The sequence below is a fragment of the Bufo gargarizans genome, chromosome 8, assembly GCF_014858855.1.
Source record: "Bufo gargarizans isolate SCDJY-AF-19 chromosome 8, ASM1485885v1, whole genome shotgun sequence".
Lineage (NCBI taxonomy): Eukaryota > Metazoa > Chordata > Amphibia > Anura > Bufonidae > Bufo > Bufo gargarizans.
This window is the reverse complement of record NC_058087.1, coordinates 186,310,401-186,328,721: the sequence shown is the minus strand read 5'-3', so window position 1 is coordinate 186,328,721 and position 18,321 is coordinate 186,310,401. Positions and strand designations below refer to the sequence as shown.

Sequence of the window (18,321 nt, the reverse complement as noted above, 5' to 3'; positions counted from 1 at the left end):
GTATTTCTAACACAGTCCTGGTGATGTATTTCTAACACAGTCCCTAGGGATCATGGTATATAAATAACATATTCCAGTAATCTGGTGGAGTATTTGTTACACAATCCTTGGCGATATAGTGGTATATTCCTAATACAGTCCCTGGTGATCTAGTAGTGTATTTCTAAACACAATTCCTAGTGATCTAGTGATGTGTTCTTATTACAGCCCCTGGTAATCTTGGTGATCTAGTAATCTATTTCTAACCCAGTCCTTGGTGATCCAGTGGTGTATTGATTATACAGTGCCTGGCTATCGAGTTGTGTTTTCCTTAGACAATGTCTGGGGATCCTGTAATGTATCAATAACACAGTCCTAACATGGTCCCTGGTGATCCAGTGGTGTATTTGTTGTGGATTTTCTGGCTTTCCTAGTACCGAACCTGGTGATCCAGTGCTGCAGTATTTATGTCTACAATGTCCTTGGTAATCTTAGGGTGTCCTGCATGTTTCATCGGTGCCCCCTTTATCCAGTCCCTGGTGGTCCAGTGGTCTAGTCCTTGGTGATCCAGCATTGTCCGTTGCCCGATCCCTGGTGATTACTCACCTTCCCTTTAAGCGTGCTATTGTTTTCTGTTGTCACTCAATATTTCAGTCCTTTTTTACAATAAATTCCGCTCCATCTGTACGCAGGTCCGGACTGCGTCCGTTACGGTTATACCATTATTACTAACGTCCGCTTTTAACCCCTTGCTTACCGAAGGACCATCAGACTGAAAACTTCAGCGTCAGCTCCTGATGTAACCGTCCGCTGACCCCACCAGGGCCTGTGGGTCATTGTGCTGAACATAATCACTTTTCAAGAAAAGATTAGTGCGGGGGGGCGGTTTTATTTATGTCGGGAAGAGATGGCTTACAGAGGATCTGTGCAGGCGCGTGGGTCACACAGGGGCAGACAGCGGCGATAATCCCCCACCCAGTACATACCCCCTCCTGTATAGGCGGGGGGCACTGACGCTGCACCCCCACAGGACGAGACCTCCTAAAACCATAGAATAGTCGCCGACCATGGACCTATACCATTATGTAAGAAAACGATCGGAAGTGGAAAATCCAACATGGCCGATCAGGTTAAGATCTCCGCTTGTAGGTGATGAATGGAAACCTTCACTGTTTACTTCCAGAGGATTAAAATCCATCCTGGTCACGCGATGCTTTCACTGGTGCATGGCTCGTGACAAGGCTACCCTCTGATTCCTGTGACATGGTTTGGGCAGTGTATGGCGGTACTATTTAGGCACTGTATTGCAGCATAGTATTTATATTTGGACTGCACTGCGCACCTGGACATTGCATTTGTTATTTTTGGACTGTTTTTTATTTTATTTGGGCACCACAATGCGCTATTATTTGGGTACTGTTGTGGCATTATTAAGCTCCGTGTGACACTGTGGCATTACCTGCTCCCTGTACAGTGATTTGAGAATCGGAAGGTATTATTATTCAAACACAATGCCAGTATTATTTATGTACCGTGTGGTGTCATTATTTGGTTACTTTACCGTGGTATTCTATGGGGACAGTGTTACGGTATTTTTTGTTTACTGTGTGGTGAGATTATTTCTATAATGGGACTATGGGGTGGTATTATTTGACTATAGTATGTTGGTATTATTTTGGGATTGCATGGTTCTATTATTCGGGTACTGTGTTCTGGTACTTTTGGGCACGGTATGGTGGAACTAGTTATGGACTATATGATGGTTTTATCTGTATATCTGGGTACTGTTTGGTTGTATTGATTAGGCACTATGCTGTATTCTTGTTGGGGCCTGTGTAGGGTTATTTGGTTAGTTCATGGCGGTATTATTTAGGGACATTATTTTGGCAGTGACTGTTTGCATTGTTCAGGCACTCTATAGTGGTATTATTTATGCACTCTCTGGTGGTATAATTCAGAGTCTGCATGGTTGTATTATATGGATACTTTATGGCAGCATTGTTTAGAAACTATATGGTAGAATTCTTTAGAGACTGTCAGTATTATTTAGGCATCTTATGGTGGCATTATTTGGGCACTATATGGTAGAATTATTTGTGGGTTATATTATTTTATTGTACTGTGGTATTATTTGGATGCTATGTGTGTTATTTAAGTACTATATGGTGTTATAAATTATGGACTCCATTGTGGTATCATTTACTCACTGTATCTTAATCCTATGTAGGCATTATGGTGGTATTATATGGTTACTTTATGTTGGTATTATTTGGGAACTGAGTGATTCTTTTGCACATTCTTTGGTGGTATAATTCAAGAACTGTGTAATTATTTATAATTTTAAAGTGCCATTAATTCACAAGATGCTCCATAGATGAAATTCTAGGGCTCAGTGCGGTATTAATTCAGGACAGGGACGGTATGGTTGTATTGTTTAAGTAATGTGTGGTGGTATCATTTAGGCACTATATAGCAGTATTAATTGGCTACGTTACTATTGTATTTGTGTACTGTATGATGGTATCATTTGTGGAATCTAATGGTATTTTGTAGGCATTATGCTGGTAGTATACAGTGACTATATGATGGCATTATTTTTGCATTGCATGGTGGTATTATTCAGTAACTATATTATTATTAGGGGGCATTCACACGACCGTAAGCGTTTTGCGGACAGCACATGGCTGGCGCATATTTTTTGCGGGCAACGGATGCAGACAGCACATCTTTTGCGGCCCCATTGAAATGAATGGGTCCGCACGATGTGGATCCATTTATACGGTTGTGTGAATGCGCCCTTAGGCTACATGCATATGACCGTATGTGTTTTGCGCTCCGCAAAAAAAAAACGGATGACGCTTCGTATGGCATCAATTTTTTTTTGCGGATCCATTGTAATAATGCCTATCCTTGTCCGCAAACTAGAAAAAAAATAGGACATGCACTATTTTTTGGGCGGGGCAACGGAACGAACATACTGATGCGGACAGCACACGGTGTGCTGTTCGCGTTTTTTGCGGACCCATTGAAATAAATGGGTCCGCATCCTATCAGCAAAACAAAAACAAAAACAGAACGGACAAGGAAACAAAATACGGTCGTGTGCATGAGGCCTTATTCATGTGAAATTTCAGAGGGTTGTGCGGTATTACTTCCGAAAATAATGGTGCAGTTAATCTGGGACTGTGCGGTTGTATTACTTGGGTGCTGTATGGTGGTATTATATAACTGTTTGCTGGATTCATTGAGGGGCTTCATGTCCAGCACACTGACCAGTTCCATGGCATGGTATTTAGAGGGTATGGGAGAAATGCACCTGGACTGGGAGAGCATGTCCCAGGCCGATTCGAGTCCATGCCCCCAGTGTCACCGCCTTGTATTCCATGGCAGCCGTCATGTAAGCTGTAACGTCAAGCTGGCCTCACACAGCAAAGCCTCTGGCTGCACACTCAGCTAACTGGCACAGATTAGAGCAGACTTGGGTCTCCAGTGACCCATTTAGTGCCAAGGGGTAGTCACTCAGGAAGTGTCACATGACGCGCCCTCCCCTGCACACACGGGGCCGGGCACCCTCTCCTCTGCCACTCGTCCCTGGTCACATCACACGCACTCCAGGAGGATGCCGTCCATGTCCGTGTTCTGTAAAGGAGCCGTCATGATCAGCAGGTGAGCGGGGTGCGGGTTCCCGTAAACTGCCCAGATGTTTGGGATTTAGGTTCCATGGTGGCGGACACGTCGGCTAAGCCTGATCCGCGCTGGTGACGAGGCACTGACACTTTGATTTCCTCTGTGATCCGGACCGGATGGAGTCGAAAGGTCAAGGTTCCGAAAATTCCGTGCAGCTTTTAACCCTTTCGTTTCCAGGTGCTGCTTGACTTAGAGGAGGCAGTGGTTCTGGAGGGGTTAATACTGAATACAGGGGTTTCATGGTGGGGTGCAGTTACCCCTGGGTCGTGGAGCCTGATGGGGGCAGAAAGATCTCCCATCTTTGGTGCCCACGAGCTTCAATTAAAACCTTTGTATAAGACCCTTAGCAAATGTGTCCATTTAAACCAGTCTGTGTGAATTGCATGGTGTTTGTATATATATATGTGTGGGGAGCGGGTGTCTAATTCTACAATTATTGTAATTAGTGTTGCTTCACCCAATCTACTACACCCCTATTAAATTTATATTTTCAGGTTTTAGTCCAAATCTGCACTGCCACCACTAGGGGGAGCTAAGTGCATGGGAATGTATACAGCTAGTATTAGAGTTTAATGCAGTGCGCTCCCCCTGGTGGCAGCTGCAGTGATGAGCCCTGCCCCTATGGTAGGTACCCCGGTAACCTCTCAGCTATGATATATAACCTTCCAGTGTCTGCAATACCTCCGTTTCCCTGTAGGGGTGCTGTTTTTCATAGCATAGATAAAGACAGTGATCAACTTTTTGCGGCCCCATAAACTGAAAACCTCCCCAAAATGAGTCCACAATAGAGAGAGCTCGTCTGCTGATTGACTATTGGTTCTGTGTTTGCAGGACATTAATGGGTCCGTACGGAATGGACCGAACCGTCTACTGCATGGAATTCAATGACTGCCTCAATGGACTGGGTGATGTTTTAACTCTATAATGTCTTTTGTAGCCTATGGACGTTCAACCCCTGGGCACAGATATAGGGATGCACTGATACCAGGGTGCCTGGTGCCTGAGGGGTCCCTCTACCACATAAGAACAGGGGGGTCCTGGTACAGAGGGGGCATATAAACCCTGGTGTCACATAGGACCTTAGTTCTACCAATGACACCTAACAGTGGATAATCCGCCTACAAATGAATGATGGCAGTGCAGGGGCGCAGCGCAGTGATATACTACATGACCCATGTGCCACCAGAAGAAAGCTTCTCTTGGAGCCCTCCATAGAATGCAGCCCCTATACTTACTGATGATAATCATCCAGGGGTTCCTGGTTCATGAACAGAATTCCAGAACCACAGTAAAGCCTGACACACAGAATGGTAAAAGAGGTAGGAGGTAGGGGAGGCAGCGTGGCTCTAGAGGACTGTTTTTCATTCAGGGTCTGGGGAAGCCTGGTTGTCCGCTCCTCTGTGTAGGTTGAGCTCAGGTGTAGTCTATGACAGTGATGGTGGCCCTTGGGTGGGAGCTCGTCCACCGTGGTCCAGCCCCATGGAAACCATAAATGCCTCTGACAGGTGACGCTGCCCCTGAATAATGGCTTGTCCATGCTGTGGGTAGGACTGGGGGCTTCCAGCGCCGCCATATAAAGCAATAATCAGATTGGATTTAGTGTCTGGCAGCGCCCCCTCCATAAGAGGATTTGTGGGAAATATGAGAACATTACTGCAATTGAGTCACTGATGGGAGAATGAAAATGGGATAAAAAACCAGGGGAAGATCGGTTATTATCACCGACTGCGGGGGGAGGGTTAACCCATTAATGTCTATACATCGTATGAGCTACTGTTATAATAAAAGGAGTCTCCTGTCTATCTCATATCTATCTATTTATCTATCTATCCATCTCATATCTATCTATCCATCTCATATCTATCTATCCATCTCATATCTATCTATCTATCTATCTATCTATCTATCTCATATCTATCTATCTATTATCTATCCATCTCATATCTATCTATCTATCTCATATCTATCTATCTATTATCTATCTATCTATCTATTATCTATCTATCTTCTATCTATCTATCCATCTCATATCTATCTATCTAATATCTATCTCATATCTATCCATCTCATATCTACAGACGTGGACAAAATTGTTGGTACCCTTTGGTCAATGAAAGAAAAAGTCACAATGGTCACAGAAATAACTTTAATCTGACAAAAGTAATAATAAATTAAAATTCTATAAATGTTAACCAATGAAAGTCAGACATTGTTTTTCAACCATGCTTCAACAGAATTATGTAAAAAAATAAACTCATGAAACAGGCATGGACAAAAATGATGGTACCCCTAACTTAATATTTTGTTGCGCAACCTTTTGAGGCAATCACTGCAATCAAACGCTTCCTGTAACTGTCAATGAGACATCTGCACCTCTCAGCAGGTATTTTGGCCCACTCCTCATGAGCAAACTGCTCCAGTTGTGTCCGGTTTGAAGGGTGCCTTTTCCAGACTGCATGTTTCAGCTCCTTCCAAAGATGCTCAATAGGATTGAGGTCAGGGCTCATAGAAGGCCACTTTAGAATAGTCCAATTTTTTCCTCTTAGCCATTCTTGGGTGTTTTTAGCGGTGTGTTTTGGGTCATTGTCCTGTTGCAAGACCCATGACCTGCGACTGAGACCAAGCTTTCTGACACTGGCTAGTACATTTCTCTCTAGAATTCCTTGATAGTCTTGAGATTTCATTGTACCCTGCACAGATTCAAGACACCCTGTGCCAGACGCAGCAAAGCAGCCCCAGAACATAACAGAGCCTCCTCCATGTTTCACAGTAGGGACAGTGTTCTTTTCTTGATATGCTTCATTTTTTCGTCTGTGAACATACAGCTGATGTGCCTTGGCAAAAACTTCGATTTTTGTCTCATCTGTCCACAGGACATTCTCCCAGAAGCTTTGTGGCTTGTCAACATGTAGTTTGGCATATTCCAGTCTTGCTTTTTTATGATTCGTTTTCAACAATGGTGTCCTCCTTGGTCGTCTCCCATGTAGTCCACTTTGGCTCAAACAACGACGGATGGTGCGATCTGACACTGATGTTCCTTGAGCATGAAGTTCACCTTGAATCTCTTTAGAAGTCTTTCTAGGCTCTTTTGTTACCATTCGGATTATCCGTCTCTTAGATTTGTCATCAATTTTCCTCCTGCGGCCACGTCCAGGGAGGTTGGCTACAGTCCCATGGATCTTAAACTTATGAATAATATGTGCAACTGTACTCACAGGAACATCTAGTTGCTTGGAGATGGTCTTATAGCCTTTACCTTTAACATGCTTGTCTATAATTTTCTTTCTGATCTCTTGAGACAGCTCTTTCCTTTGCTTCCTCTGGTCCATGTCGAGTGTGGTACACACCATATCACCAAACAACACAGTGATTACCTGGAGCCATATATATAGGCCCAATGGCTGATTACAAGGTTGTAGACACCTGTGATGCTAATTAGTGGACACACCTTGAATTAACATGTCCCTTTGGTCACATTATGTTCTGTGTTTTCTAGGGGTACCATCATTTTTGTCCATGCCTGTTTCATGAGTTTATTTTTTTACATAATTCTGTTGAAGCATGGTTGAAAAACAATGTCTGACTTTCATTGGTTAACATTTATAGAATTTTAATTTATTATTACTTTTGTCAGATTAAAGTTATTTCTGTGACCATTGTGACTTTTTCTTTCATTGACCAAAGGGTACCAACAATTTTGTCCACGTCTGTATATATCTATCTCATATCTATCTATCTATCTCATATGTATCATCTACATTTTTCTAATACAGTAATTTGTGTTACAGGAATTAAGGTAATTGGTGGATTACGGGAGTTCAGCACAGAAGAATATGGGGTTTACGTGAAAAGAATCCTTCCTGGTGGATTTGCCTATTCAGATGGTAAGATAAGATTGACTCCATGTAGTCAGAGGGTTCCTTCTCCTGATCTATAGTGTCTACCAGTGGCCAATATTCTGTCCATATTAATTTGCTTTCCTACACCAGTCAGCCCAGTGCAAGACTACCTTTCATTTGACCATAGTGTACCTTGATTTGGCCTTTGGATCAACTACCCTCAGTGTCCATCCAATATCCAATCTCAGTCACTTCAATAACCCATGAGCAGCATTGTCCTCTCTTGAAAGCCTTCACCTTTAATCAGCTGGGTCACCTTCAGTCACTGGAGTCCCATATGGGTCAGCACAAGTCTTTGGTGTCGTATATTGGTCATCACTATTCATTGATATCCTATACTGGTCATCAGCGTTTACTAGTGTTCTCTACTGGTCATCACCAGTCATTAGTGTATTTTACTGTCATCACCAGTCATTAGTGTCTTCTACTGTCATTAGAATTCTTTACTGTTCATCACCGTTCATTAGTGTCCTCTACTGGTCATCACTAGTCATTATTGTCCTCTACTAGTCATCACCACTCATTAGTGTCCTCTACTGGTCGTCACTAGTCAATAGTGTCCTCTGCTGGTCATCACTGCTCATTAGTGTCCTTTACTGGTCATCACTAGTGTCCTCTACTAGTCATCACCGTTCATTAGTGTTCTCTACTGGACATCATTAGTCAATAGTGTCCTCTGCTGGTCATCACCGTTCATTAGTGTCCTCTACTGGTCATCACTAGTCATTAGTGTCCTCTGCTAGTCATCACCACTCATTAGTGTCCTCTACTGGTCATCACTAGTCAATAGTGTCCTCTGCTGGTCATCACCGTTCATTAGTGTCCTCTACTGGTCATCACTAGTCAATAGTGTCCTCTGCTGGTCATCACCGTTCATTAGTGTCCCCTGCTGGTCATCACCGTTCATTAGTGTCCTCTACTGGTCATCACCGTTCATTAGTGTCCTCTACTGGTCATCACTAGTCAATAGTGTCCTCTGCTGGTCATCACCGTTCATTAGTGTCCTCTGCTGGTCATCACCGTTCATTAGTGTCCTCTACTGGTCATCACCGTTCATTAGTGTCCTCTACTGGTCATCACTAGTCATTAGTGTCCTCTACTAGTCATCACTATTCATTAGTGTCCTCTACTGGTCATCACTAGTCAATAGTGTCCTCTGCTGGTCATCACCGTTCATTAGTGTCCTCTACTGGTCATCACTAGTCAATAGTGTCCTCTGCTGGTCATCACCGTTCATTAGTGTCCTCTGCTGGTCATCACCGTTCATTAGTGTCCTCTACTGGTCATCACCGTTCATTAGTGTCCTCTACTAGTCATTAGTGCCCTCTACTGGTCATCACTAGTCATTAGTGTCCTCTACTGGACACATCACTAGTCAATAGTGTCCTCTGCTGGTCATCACCGTTCATTAGTGCCCTCTACTGGTCATCACTAGTCATTAGTGTCCTCTACTGGACACATCACTAGTCAATCGTGTCCTCTGCTGGTCATCACCGTTCATTAGTGTCCTCTACTGGTCATCACCGTTCATTAGTGTCCTCTACTGGTCATCACCATTCATTAGTATCCTCTACTGGTCATCACTAGTCATTAGTGTAATCTACTGGTCATCACTAGTCAATAGTGTCCTCTGCTGGTCATCACCAGTCATTGGTGTCCTATACTGGTCATCACATGAGCCATTAGCAGTGTTTCCTGTAAGCCGCGCAGCTTCTTTTATGCCGCCGCTCAGGACCTCTGCAGGCCCGCTCACCGCCACAGCCCGAACTTCATGTAATGGTGTATGCCTGTTCCATACTCTGGGGAAACCCACCCTGGCAATGCACACAATTTTTGCTGTGTGCATTGCTGTAGTGGGTGGCCCTAGAACTCGGAACAGGCACCCACCATACTTCCCACAGTGCCCTTAACATCCTGACATTATCCAGTGTCAGGACGTTCCTGTGCGGCGCTCCAAGCTGGCCCCGCCTCCTTCCTCATGCGCTGCTGCTAGTGGAAGAGGAGAACACATGCAGCGCAGCAAATAAGGGGAAAAGAGGAGGGGACAGCCTGTTCTTAGACCTAGCCCCCCAGCCCCACTCCAAAGTGTTGAAGTGGCGTCCGAGATCCCCAAGGGCCAAGTCAAGTAATTGTAAGTTTTCATGTGGAGTATGTTTGTTAGACACATATAGCATACACTGTCCCACACGATATACAGTATACCGCTACACTGTGTAGGGGTTATACTATATATTGTACAGCATGGTGCAGGGGTTATATTGTCTGGCATGGTGTAACCTCCACACAAGGTACCACTTAGAACCGAACCCTAATTCGGGAAATTAAACAGTTTTTTTTTACAGTACAAATTAATTTATGAAATTATGAAGTTATTGCGTGAAGTCTCGTGAGACATCGTGAAGCAATAACTTCAGCTCATCGGAGCCAATACATTCTAATACTGTACGGAGCTCCTGCTCCGTACAGTATTAGAACGTAGTTTTATGCGAATCAACTTCGAATGTTTAATCCGAAGTCGATCCATTCATCCCTAATTATAATGTATATTATACAGCATGGTGTATGGATTATAATGTATACTGTACAGCATGGTGCAGGTATTATAATGTATTCTGTACAGCATGGTGTAGGGATTATACTGTATATTGTACAGCATGGTGTATTACCTATACTATATATTGTACGGCATGGTGCAGGGATTATAATGTATTCTGTACAGCATGGTGTAGGGATTATACTGTATATTACACACAGCATGGTGCAGGGATTATACTATATATTACACAGCATTGTGCAGGGATTATACTGTATTGTACGCAATGGTGCAGGGGTTACACTGTATGCTCTTTAATGTGAAAATTATCTTAGGTTTTCCTATCGCCCACCTTTGATGGCGCTGTGCCCAGCTCTGAGCCGACCCCGCTAAGCAGCTGTCAAAGCTTAGAGGGAACACTGGTCATTTGTGTCCTCTACTGATTATCACCAGTCATTTGTGTCCCCTTCTGCTCATTACCAGTCATTAGTTTCTTCTACTGGTCATCACCAGTCATTAGCTTCCTCTTCTGGTTATCACCAGTTATTGGTATCCCCTACTGGTCATCATCAGTCTTTGGTGTCCTCTACTGGTTATCAAAAGTAATTGGTATCCTCTACTGGTCATCACCAGTCATTGGTGTCCTCTACTGGTCATCAACAGTCATTGGTGTCCTCTACTGTTCATCACCAGTCATTGGTGTACTCTACTGATTATCACCAGTCATTAGCTTTCTCTACTAGTTATCATCAGTCATTGGTATCCCCTACTGGTCATCATCAATCTTTGGTGTCCTCTACTGGTTATCAAAAGTCATTGGCATCCTCTACTGGTCATCACCAGTCATTGGTGTCCTCTACTGTTCATCACCAGTCATTGGTGTACTCTACTGATTATCACCAGTCATTAGCTTTCTCTACTGGTTATCATAGGTCATTGGTATCCCCTACTGGTCATCACCAGTCATTAGTTAGCTATGCTGGTCAGCACCAGTTTTTGGTGTCCTATACTAGTTGTCACTTTTTATTAGTGCCCCACATTGATGTTGACCCGTAATTAGTGTCTTAACTTCTTAAGGTCGACTACAGCCTGGAGACCAGATCCTAGAGGTAAACGGAGAAAGTCTGCTGGGAGTCTCCAATGACAGGTACCTTATAGCACAAAGCTGAGTTGACACTAGTAGCCAGGGTTGTGCCAACTTGTAGGACTAATTTCTTACTGTTTCTCCACAGAGCTGTGGACGTTTTAAGGATGGCATCTGCTAGCGGCTACATGAGACTCCTCATTGCCCGGGATGACGAGGCCAGGTCTGGAAATTTTTTCGTTTTTTTAATCTAATCCTTTAACCTTACAGCATCATCACAGGTATCATCCAGGAGGTTCTTGGTGTAGCCTCTGGGGATTACTGGAGTTTCACTTCAATAGAAGTCAGAGGACTAAAGATTTTTCTAAAGATTATTGGAAAACTTCTGAAAACTTTTACAAATTTTATCCTGAATCAATGTCCATCCTAAGTCTATGCAATTAGCCGGACTACCTATTAGAGAAAATAGTGAGTGGCCAAACAGATCCAACCAAGATTTTGGTGGAGGCCATTCAGCTTAGAATACTATTGCCCCAATGCACTAATTGCCAACCCTTTTTTTTTAGCATAGAGGAACCCCTTAAAAAATACCAATTCTGGGGAATCACTACAATAATGCCACGGCTACAAGTGACAGCTCAGAAGGACTTCCGTCCTTCTACATCAATGATCAAGTGATTGCTATGGGCCCTGGTCTGCAGGGAATGTACTATTACATTGTGGCTGGGTAGAGTCCACCAGACTGGGAGCCACTCTTGCTTTGATGCTTTCTAGTCTGATTAATATAAGGAAGGTGGAAGGGTCCCAAATGGGGAAAGAGGGTGGACAACCTCTCTGACGATAGGGTTTGTCTTCAGAATAAAAAAGGCAGCATCATATTAGGGAAACATAAGCTTGACCTTAAGCTGAGATAACCAAAGTCCTGGAAGTAAGAGTGTTGCACAGCAGGAGGCCTCTCATCCGAGGTCACAGTGTCTTGGATTTGAAGACTTACTAGAACATGGGTGTCTAATACTCTCCATCTTGTGAGCTGTAATTTAGTTTACCATCTGCACGAACTTGCATCTGTTGATGAGAGCTGACCACGTGACATGTTCTTTTCCAACATCTGAAGATGCTGAGTCTTAAAGTAAAACTCCGGCATTCACATAATGTTGCACCCATGGATGGTCCCTTGAAGAGACCAACAATGTATAAATCCCATATTTATCATTAATCTCCCATGATGCATCATTTCTAAAAGTGTTCCAACCCAAGAGGATCTGAATTGTCACATAACTCTGTATCTGCCGAAACGGAGAAAAACAAATGGAGTGGAGCAAGTTACTAATCTATGGCCCCTTACCCAATAGAACCCAATAACTCTCTCCAGCAATTTCATGGTAGCTCCTGGGGACTTATTTCAAAATTACAGATTTCTCCAAAAGTAAATGCTGAAAAAGATAAGGAGGGTTAATATGGGGGAAAAGTCTGGTACCATGTTACCCAGTAGAAAGCTGGTTGCAGGTCTGACACCTTCTAGTAGAAGCAATGATGCTACTGTCCAGACAACTCGGGTCTCTTCGTTAATAATATATAAAGTGTCTGAAGAAACCGCAATACATATACAAAATATTAGATACATGGTTTAACAATGAATGGACATCTGAAAAACAAAAATCACAAAAAACATGTTGGAGAATGAGTCCTTAATTATCTTACAGATAAGCAGTGTAGCTTAGGCAGGGTACTGGCTCTTCTTATAGAGACCCTCGGTGTATGGAGACAATGGTCCATGGAAAAGTAATATGCAAAGAGGTATCTCACAGGGAAAGAGAACCTTCTCACTAGTGCCACCATGTGGAAGTGGCTCCCTGTGAGTCTAAGTACGACTTTTTAACCAGCCTACGGACATTACAAGGGAAAATGGCCAAGCCATATATCAATCCATAGACAGCTGTTTTGGGGGTGTTACCCCTCTTCAGTATGACCTCTGGATCGGTATCTGATTGGTGGGGGTCCGACACCCAAGACCCCCACTGATCAGCTGTTTGAGAAAGCATCGGCGCTTGCAGTAGCACCGTGACCTTCTCACAGGTTTTCCTAGGCCAAGTGACATCATGTTCATATCGTTCACGTGGCCTAGGTGGAGCTCAGCCCCATAGAAGTGAATGCACTATACCATGTACGGCGCTGTGCTTGGTGAGCAGAGAGAAGGCTGCTGCTGTACTGCTGATCAGCAGGGGTCTCGGCTGTCAGACCCCCCCTGATCAGATACTGCTGGCCTATCCAGAGGATAGGTCATCAGTAAAAAAAGACTCGGAAAACCCCTTTAATTGTTTGGTGGCATCTCAATCTTGATTTAAGTTTCTGTCCTGTTTCTCCCAATAGGACATATAGTCCAGAGAATCAGGTCCACAACATTGGATGCAGAACACATGAATGTCCCAGGGATCCTATAGTCCTGCTGCGTTAGGGTTCCGGACCTTGTCTGTTGTCATTACATGGGAACAGGTTTTGCATCTCCTTACATTGCAGGGATAAGTTACTTTCTGTGTGGTACAGGGCAATGACCTCCTCATCAGAACATTTCACAAATTTGGAAGTTGTCGGTAACACAGCAAAGAAGGCTCTGGGAAAATTGTTTTTAGATGGCCAACCTTATGTAGGACATGATGCAATTTATTTGCAGCTTTCCTCAGGACCTCTTGTTGTGGGTTACAGGTTCATACAGAGGTACACGCTGGTTCCTTCTTTTTTCATGTATTGGAGAAGTTGACACCTGGTAGTTCTGAAGTAATAATGTTCTTCTCAGATGGTGTGAATGTTCATCCCTGTCTGATGGGCTGGAACAGATGTGGTTATACCCAGGGCCGTCTTTAATATTGATTGGACCCTGGGCAAGAATTTACTTGGGCCCCCTGGATCCCCCCCCCCCCCCCCCCACCTGCACTTTGCTGTACTTGCTATACAGCATCACTTACCTGTCACATCCAGGGCCTCCAGATGACGTCTCCTCTCTGTCATCATCTTCTCCACTCGGTCTGGACAACTTCTCTCAGCCGCCTCGTCTCTGCAGAGTGTGACACACAGACATCTTAGCTCACATTCTATCATTATCCCCCAACTGGAGTCCCCACAGTGTTATCCTGCTGCTTGCTGTGCCCCCCCCCCCCCCCAGGGGTGTAGCTATAGGGGGTGCAGAGGTAGCAGCCCCTAGTAGTAATAGGACCTGCCTATAATGTCCCCTGGATTTGCAGTGCCCCCTGCAGTTATAATCCTCCCTCCACCATACAGTCCCATGTAAATAACATCACCTCCTCCCCAGCCGCCTCCAACGCACAATCCCATGTAAACATCACGCCCTACGGCTACTTTCACACTTGCGTTCCTGCAGATCTGTCCTGCACTTGTACAGGACGGATCCGCACCGATAATACAAACGAATGCATCCGTTCAGGACCGATTTGTATTAGATTTGAATTTCTAAGTCCCAATACGGATCTGTCCTGACTTACATTAAAAGTCAATGGGGGACGGATCTGTTTACAATTGCACCATTTTATGTCAATGCAATGGGATCCGTCCCCATTGACTTACATTGTAAGTCAGGACGGATCCGTTTGGCTGCGCAAGGCCATGCGGACACAAAAACGCTGCTTGCAGCATTTTGGGGTCCGCCTCCATAATGGAACAGGGGGCTGTACGGAGCCGAACAAATGCATTATGAATGGATCCGCATCCATTCAGAATGCATTGGGGTTAAACTGATGCATTTGGGGCTGCTTGTGAGAGCCTTGAAACGGATCTCACAAGCGGATTACCAAACGCAAGTGTGACCGTAGCCTAAACATTAATTCCCATGTACATAAACATCATTCCCCCCCCCCCACAATCCACTTTCAACATACAGTCCCATGTAAATAACATCACTCCCTCACCCAGCCACCTCAAGCATACAGTCCTATGTCAATAACATCCCTCCCTTCAGCCCTAACATACATCCCAGTTAAATAACTACAACTCCCAGCATCTGCCTCTCCCTTCACTTACCTTTTCTCATGTACAGACATCACCATTAGGCTCCTTCTCCTCTTCACTCCGTCCAATCCTGCACTGGTCACATGATGGTGACATCATCCAGGTCATCCTATCACAGCCTGTTTTGCTGATCACATGACCTGTGATGTCACCGCAGGTCCTTCAGCTCTTCCCAGTGTAAGATTAAATTGTATTGCCGTTCTGTGTACGGCAATGCAGTTGTATCTAGCAGGCAGGCAGGCAGGACATTCGGGGCCTGGGACAAAACATCCCAGGCCCCGAATGTTTTAACCTAGCAACGCCCCTGGACTAGTGAATAGGAGTCAGGAAACAGAGCTCCCTTGGGCCCCCAGGAGCAACTGGGCCCGGGGCAGCTGCCCCTTTTGCCCTGTGGCAAAGACGGCCCTGGTTATACCTGATGATGGCCTTACTGTAGATGATGGACTTCTTACTGTAAGTGGGATGGAAGCTGTCCCATTTGAGGTATGTGGTCCAATGGATAGGTTTCTGATACAGGGATTTCTGTATTGAGCTGTTTTGAGGTTTTATGGAAGTATCCACAACATGAAAACTTTTTTCATGGCAAAACTGGAAAGCGACTTCTTGTTAGCCTGCTCCCTCAGACCCTTGGCCTACTAATATCCTAATAATCTGGACTAACTCCAAACATGAACTTATAAAATTCCATGAACGATTCAATAAAGTCCATCTCAGCATGAACCTGACCCTTAACTATTCTCATACAGAAATCCGCTTTCTGGACACCACCACCGAACTTCAAAACAGCTCAATACAGACATCCCTGTATCGGAAACCCATCGATCAGCCTACATACCTCAAAGGGCACAGTTTCCACCCAAAACACACAATGAATGTGTCCCAAGGATCCATGGCTGATTGCAAGATCTAAAGAGTCTGCTCTAGAGATGCTGAGGGCACCAGGGCTCTGAGATAACATCAGTTTAGAGACCATAAAACTTCCTAAGGAATCATTCTCAAGATCTGATGTTCTGTTGTTTTTCAGATGTCTATTTATGACACCATGTACAGTCCTGATAAAAAGTTTAAGACCACTTGAAAAATGGCAAAAAAAATCCTATTTAGCATGGCTGGATCTTAACAAGGTTCCAAGTAGAGCTTCAGCATCCAACAAGAAGAGATGGGAGTGAGACAAAACATTTTTTGAGCATTCAATTTAATTTAATGAAAACAACGATTAAACTGAAACCGGCTGTTTTTCAGCTGATCCACAGTTTAGGAGCACGTGCCTTTAAAAGGGCAAATCTGTGCAAAAATGTGGATTCATTGTCACTTTCTGTCAGGTAGTCACACGTTGTAATGTCAAAGGCAAAAAACTCTACCTTTTTGAACGTGGTCGGGTTGAACTGCATAAGCAGGGTCTCTCACAGCGCGCCATCGCTGCTGAGGGGGGACGCAGTAAGACAGTCATTTGGAATTTCTTAAATGATCCTGAGGACTATGGAACAAAAAGTCAAGTGGAAGACCCCAAAAAATGTCCTCAGCACTGAGCCGGAGGATCCAATTGGCTGTCCGTCAAGACACTGGACGGTCCTCGACCCAAATTAAGGCCCTTACTGGTGCTGACTGCAGCCCCATAACCATCAGACGGCATCTGAGACTGAAGAGCTTCAAAAACAAAAAACTTCTTCAAAGACCTCGTCTCCTTGAACGCCACAGAACTGCTTGTTTGGACTTTGAAAGAGAGCACCAAACATGGGACATTCAAAGGTGGAAGAAAGTTTTATTCTCTGATGAGAAGAAATGTAACCTTGATGGTCCTGATTAGAGTTGAGCGAACACCTGGATGTTCGGGTTCGAGAAGTTCGGCCGAACATCCCGGAAATGTTCGGGTTCGGGATCCGAACCCGATCCGAACTTCGTCCCGAACCCGAACCCCATTGAAGTCAATGGGGACCCGAACTTTTCGGCACTAAAAAGGCTGTAAAACAGCCCAGGAAAGAGCTAGAGGGCTGCAAAAGGCAGCAACATGTAGGTAAATCCCCTGCAAACAAATGTGGATAGGGAAATGAATTAAAATAAAAATTAAATAAATAAAAATTAACCAAAATCAATTGGAGAGAGGTTCCATAGCAGAGAATCTGGCTTCCCGTCACCCACCACTGGAACAGTCCATTCTCAGATATTTAGGCCCCGGCACCCAGGCAGAGGAGAGAGGTCCCGTAACAGAGAATCTGTCTTCATGTCAGCAGAGAATTAGTCTGCATGTCATAGCAGAGAATGAGGCTTCACGTCAGCCACCACTGCAACAGTCCATTGGCATATATTTAGGCCCAGCACACACACAGGCAGAGGAGAGAGGTCCCGTAACAGAGAATCTGGCTTCATGTCAGCAGAGAATCAGTCTGCATGTCATAGCAGAGAATCAGGCTTCACGTCAGCCACCACTGCAACAGTCCATTGTCATAAATTTAGGCCCAGCACCCAGGCAGAGGAGAGAGGTCCCGTAACAGAGAATCTGGCTTCATGTCAGCAGAGAATCAGTCTTCATATCATAGCAGAGAATCAGGCTTCACGTCACCCACCACTGTAAGAGTCAATTTTCATAAATTTAGGCCCAGAACCCAGGCAGAGGAGAAAGGTCCCGTAACAGACAATCTGGCTTCATGTCAGCAGAGAATCAGTCTTCATATCATAGCAGAGAATCAGGCTTCACGTCACCCACCACTGTAAGAGTCAATTTTCATAAATTTAGGCCCAGAACCCAGGCAGAGGAGAAAGGTCCCGTAACAGACAATCTGGCTTCATGTCAGCAGAGAATCAGTCTTCATATCATAGCAGAGAATCAGGCTTCACGTCACCCACCACTGTAAGAGTCAATTTTCATAAATTTAGGCCCAGAACCCAGGCAGAGGAGAAAGGTCCCGTAACAGACAATCTGGCTTCATGACAGCAGAGAATCAGTCTGCATGTCATAGCAGAGAATCAGGCTTCACGTCAGCCACCACTGCAACAGTCCATTGTCATAAATTTAGGCCCAGCACCCAGGCAGAGGAGAGAGGTCCCGTAACAGACAATCTGGCTTCATGTCAGCAGAGAATCAGTCTTCATATCATAGCAGAGAATCAGGCTTCACGTCA

General features: G+C 44.5%; 1 protein-coding gene across 1 annotated transcript in view; it reads left to right on the top strand.

Annotated features, from left to right (window-relative positions):
* The first annotated feature begins 3,538 nt into the window (after nucleotides 1-3,538).
* LOC122945190 (syntaxin-binding protein 4-like) overlaps nucleotides 3,539-18,321 on the top strand; it is a 42,033-nt gene continuing 27,250 nt past the window's right edge. Inside the window, exons 1-5 of the mRNA XM_044304135.1 lie at nucleotides 3,539-3,645; nucleotides 4,498-4,571; nucleotides 7,455-7,550; nucleotides 11,176-11,245; nucleotides 11,331-11,405. Of these exons, the coding sequence (XP_044160070.1) occupies nucleotides 3,599-3,645; nucleotides 4,498-4,571; nucleotides 7,455-7,550; nucleotides 11,176-11,245; nucleotides 11,331-11,405 (362 nt within the window). The 5' untranslated portion in view covers nucleotides 3,539-3,598. The remainder of the gene's footprint in view (nucleotides 3,646-4,497; nucleotides 4,572-7,454; nucleotides 7,551-11,175; nucleotides 11,246-11,330; nucleotides 11,406-18,321) is intronic.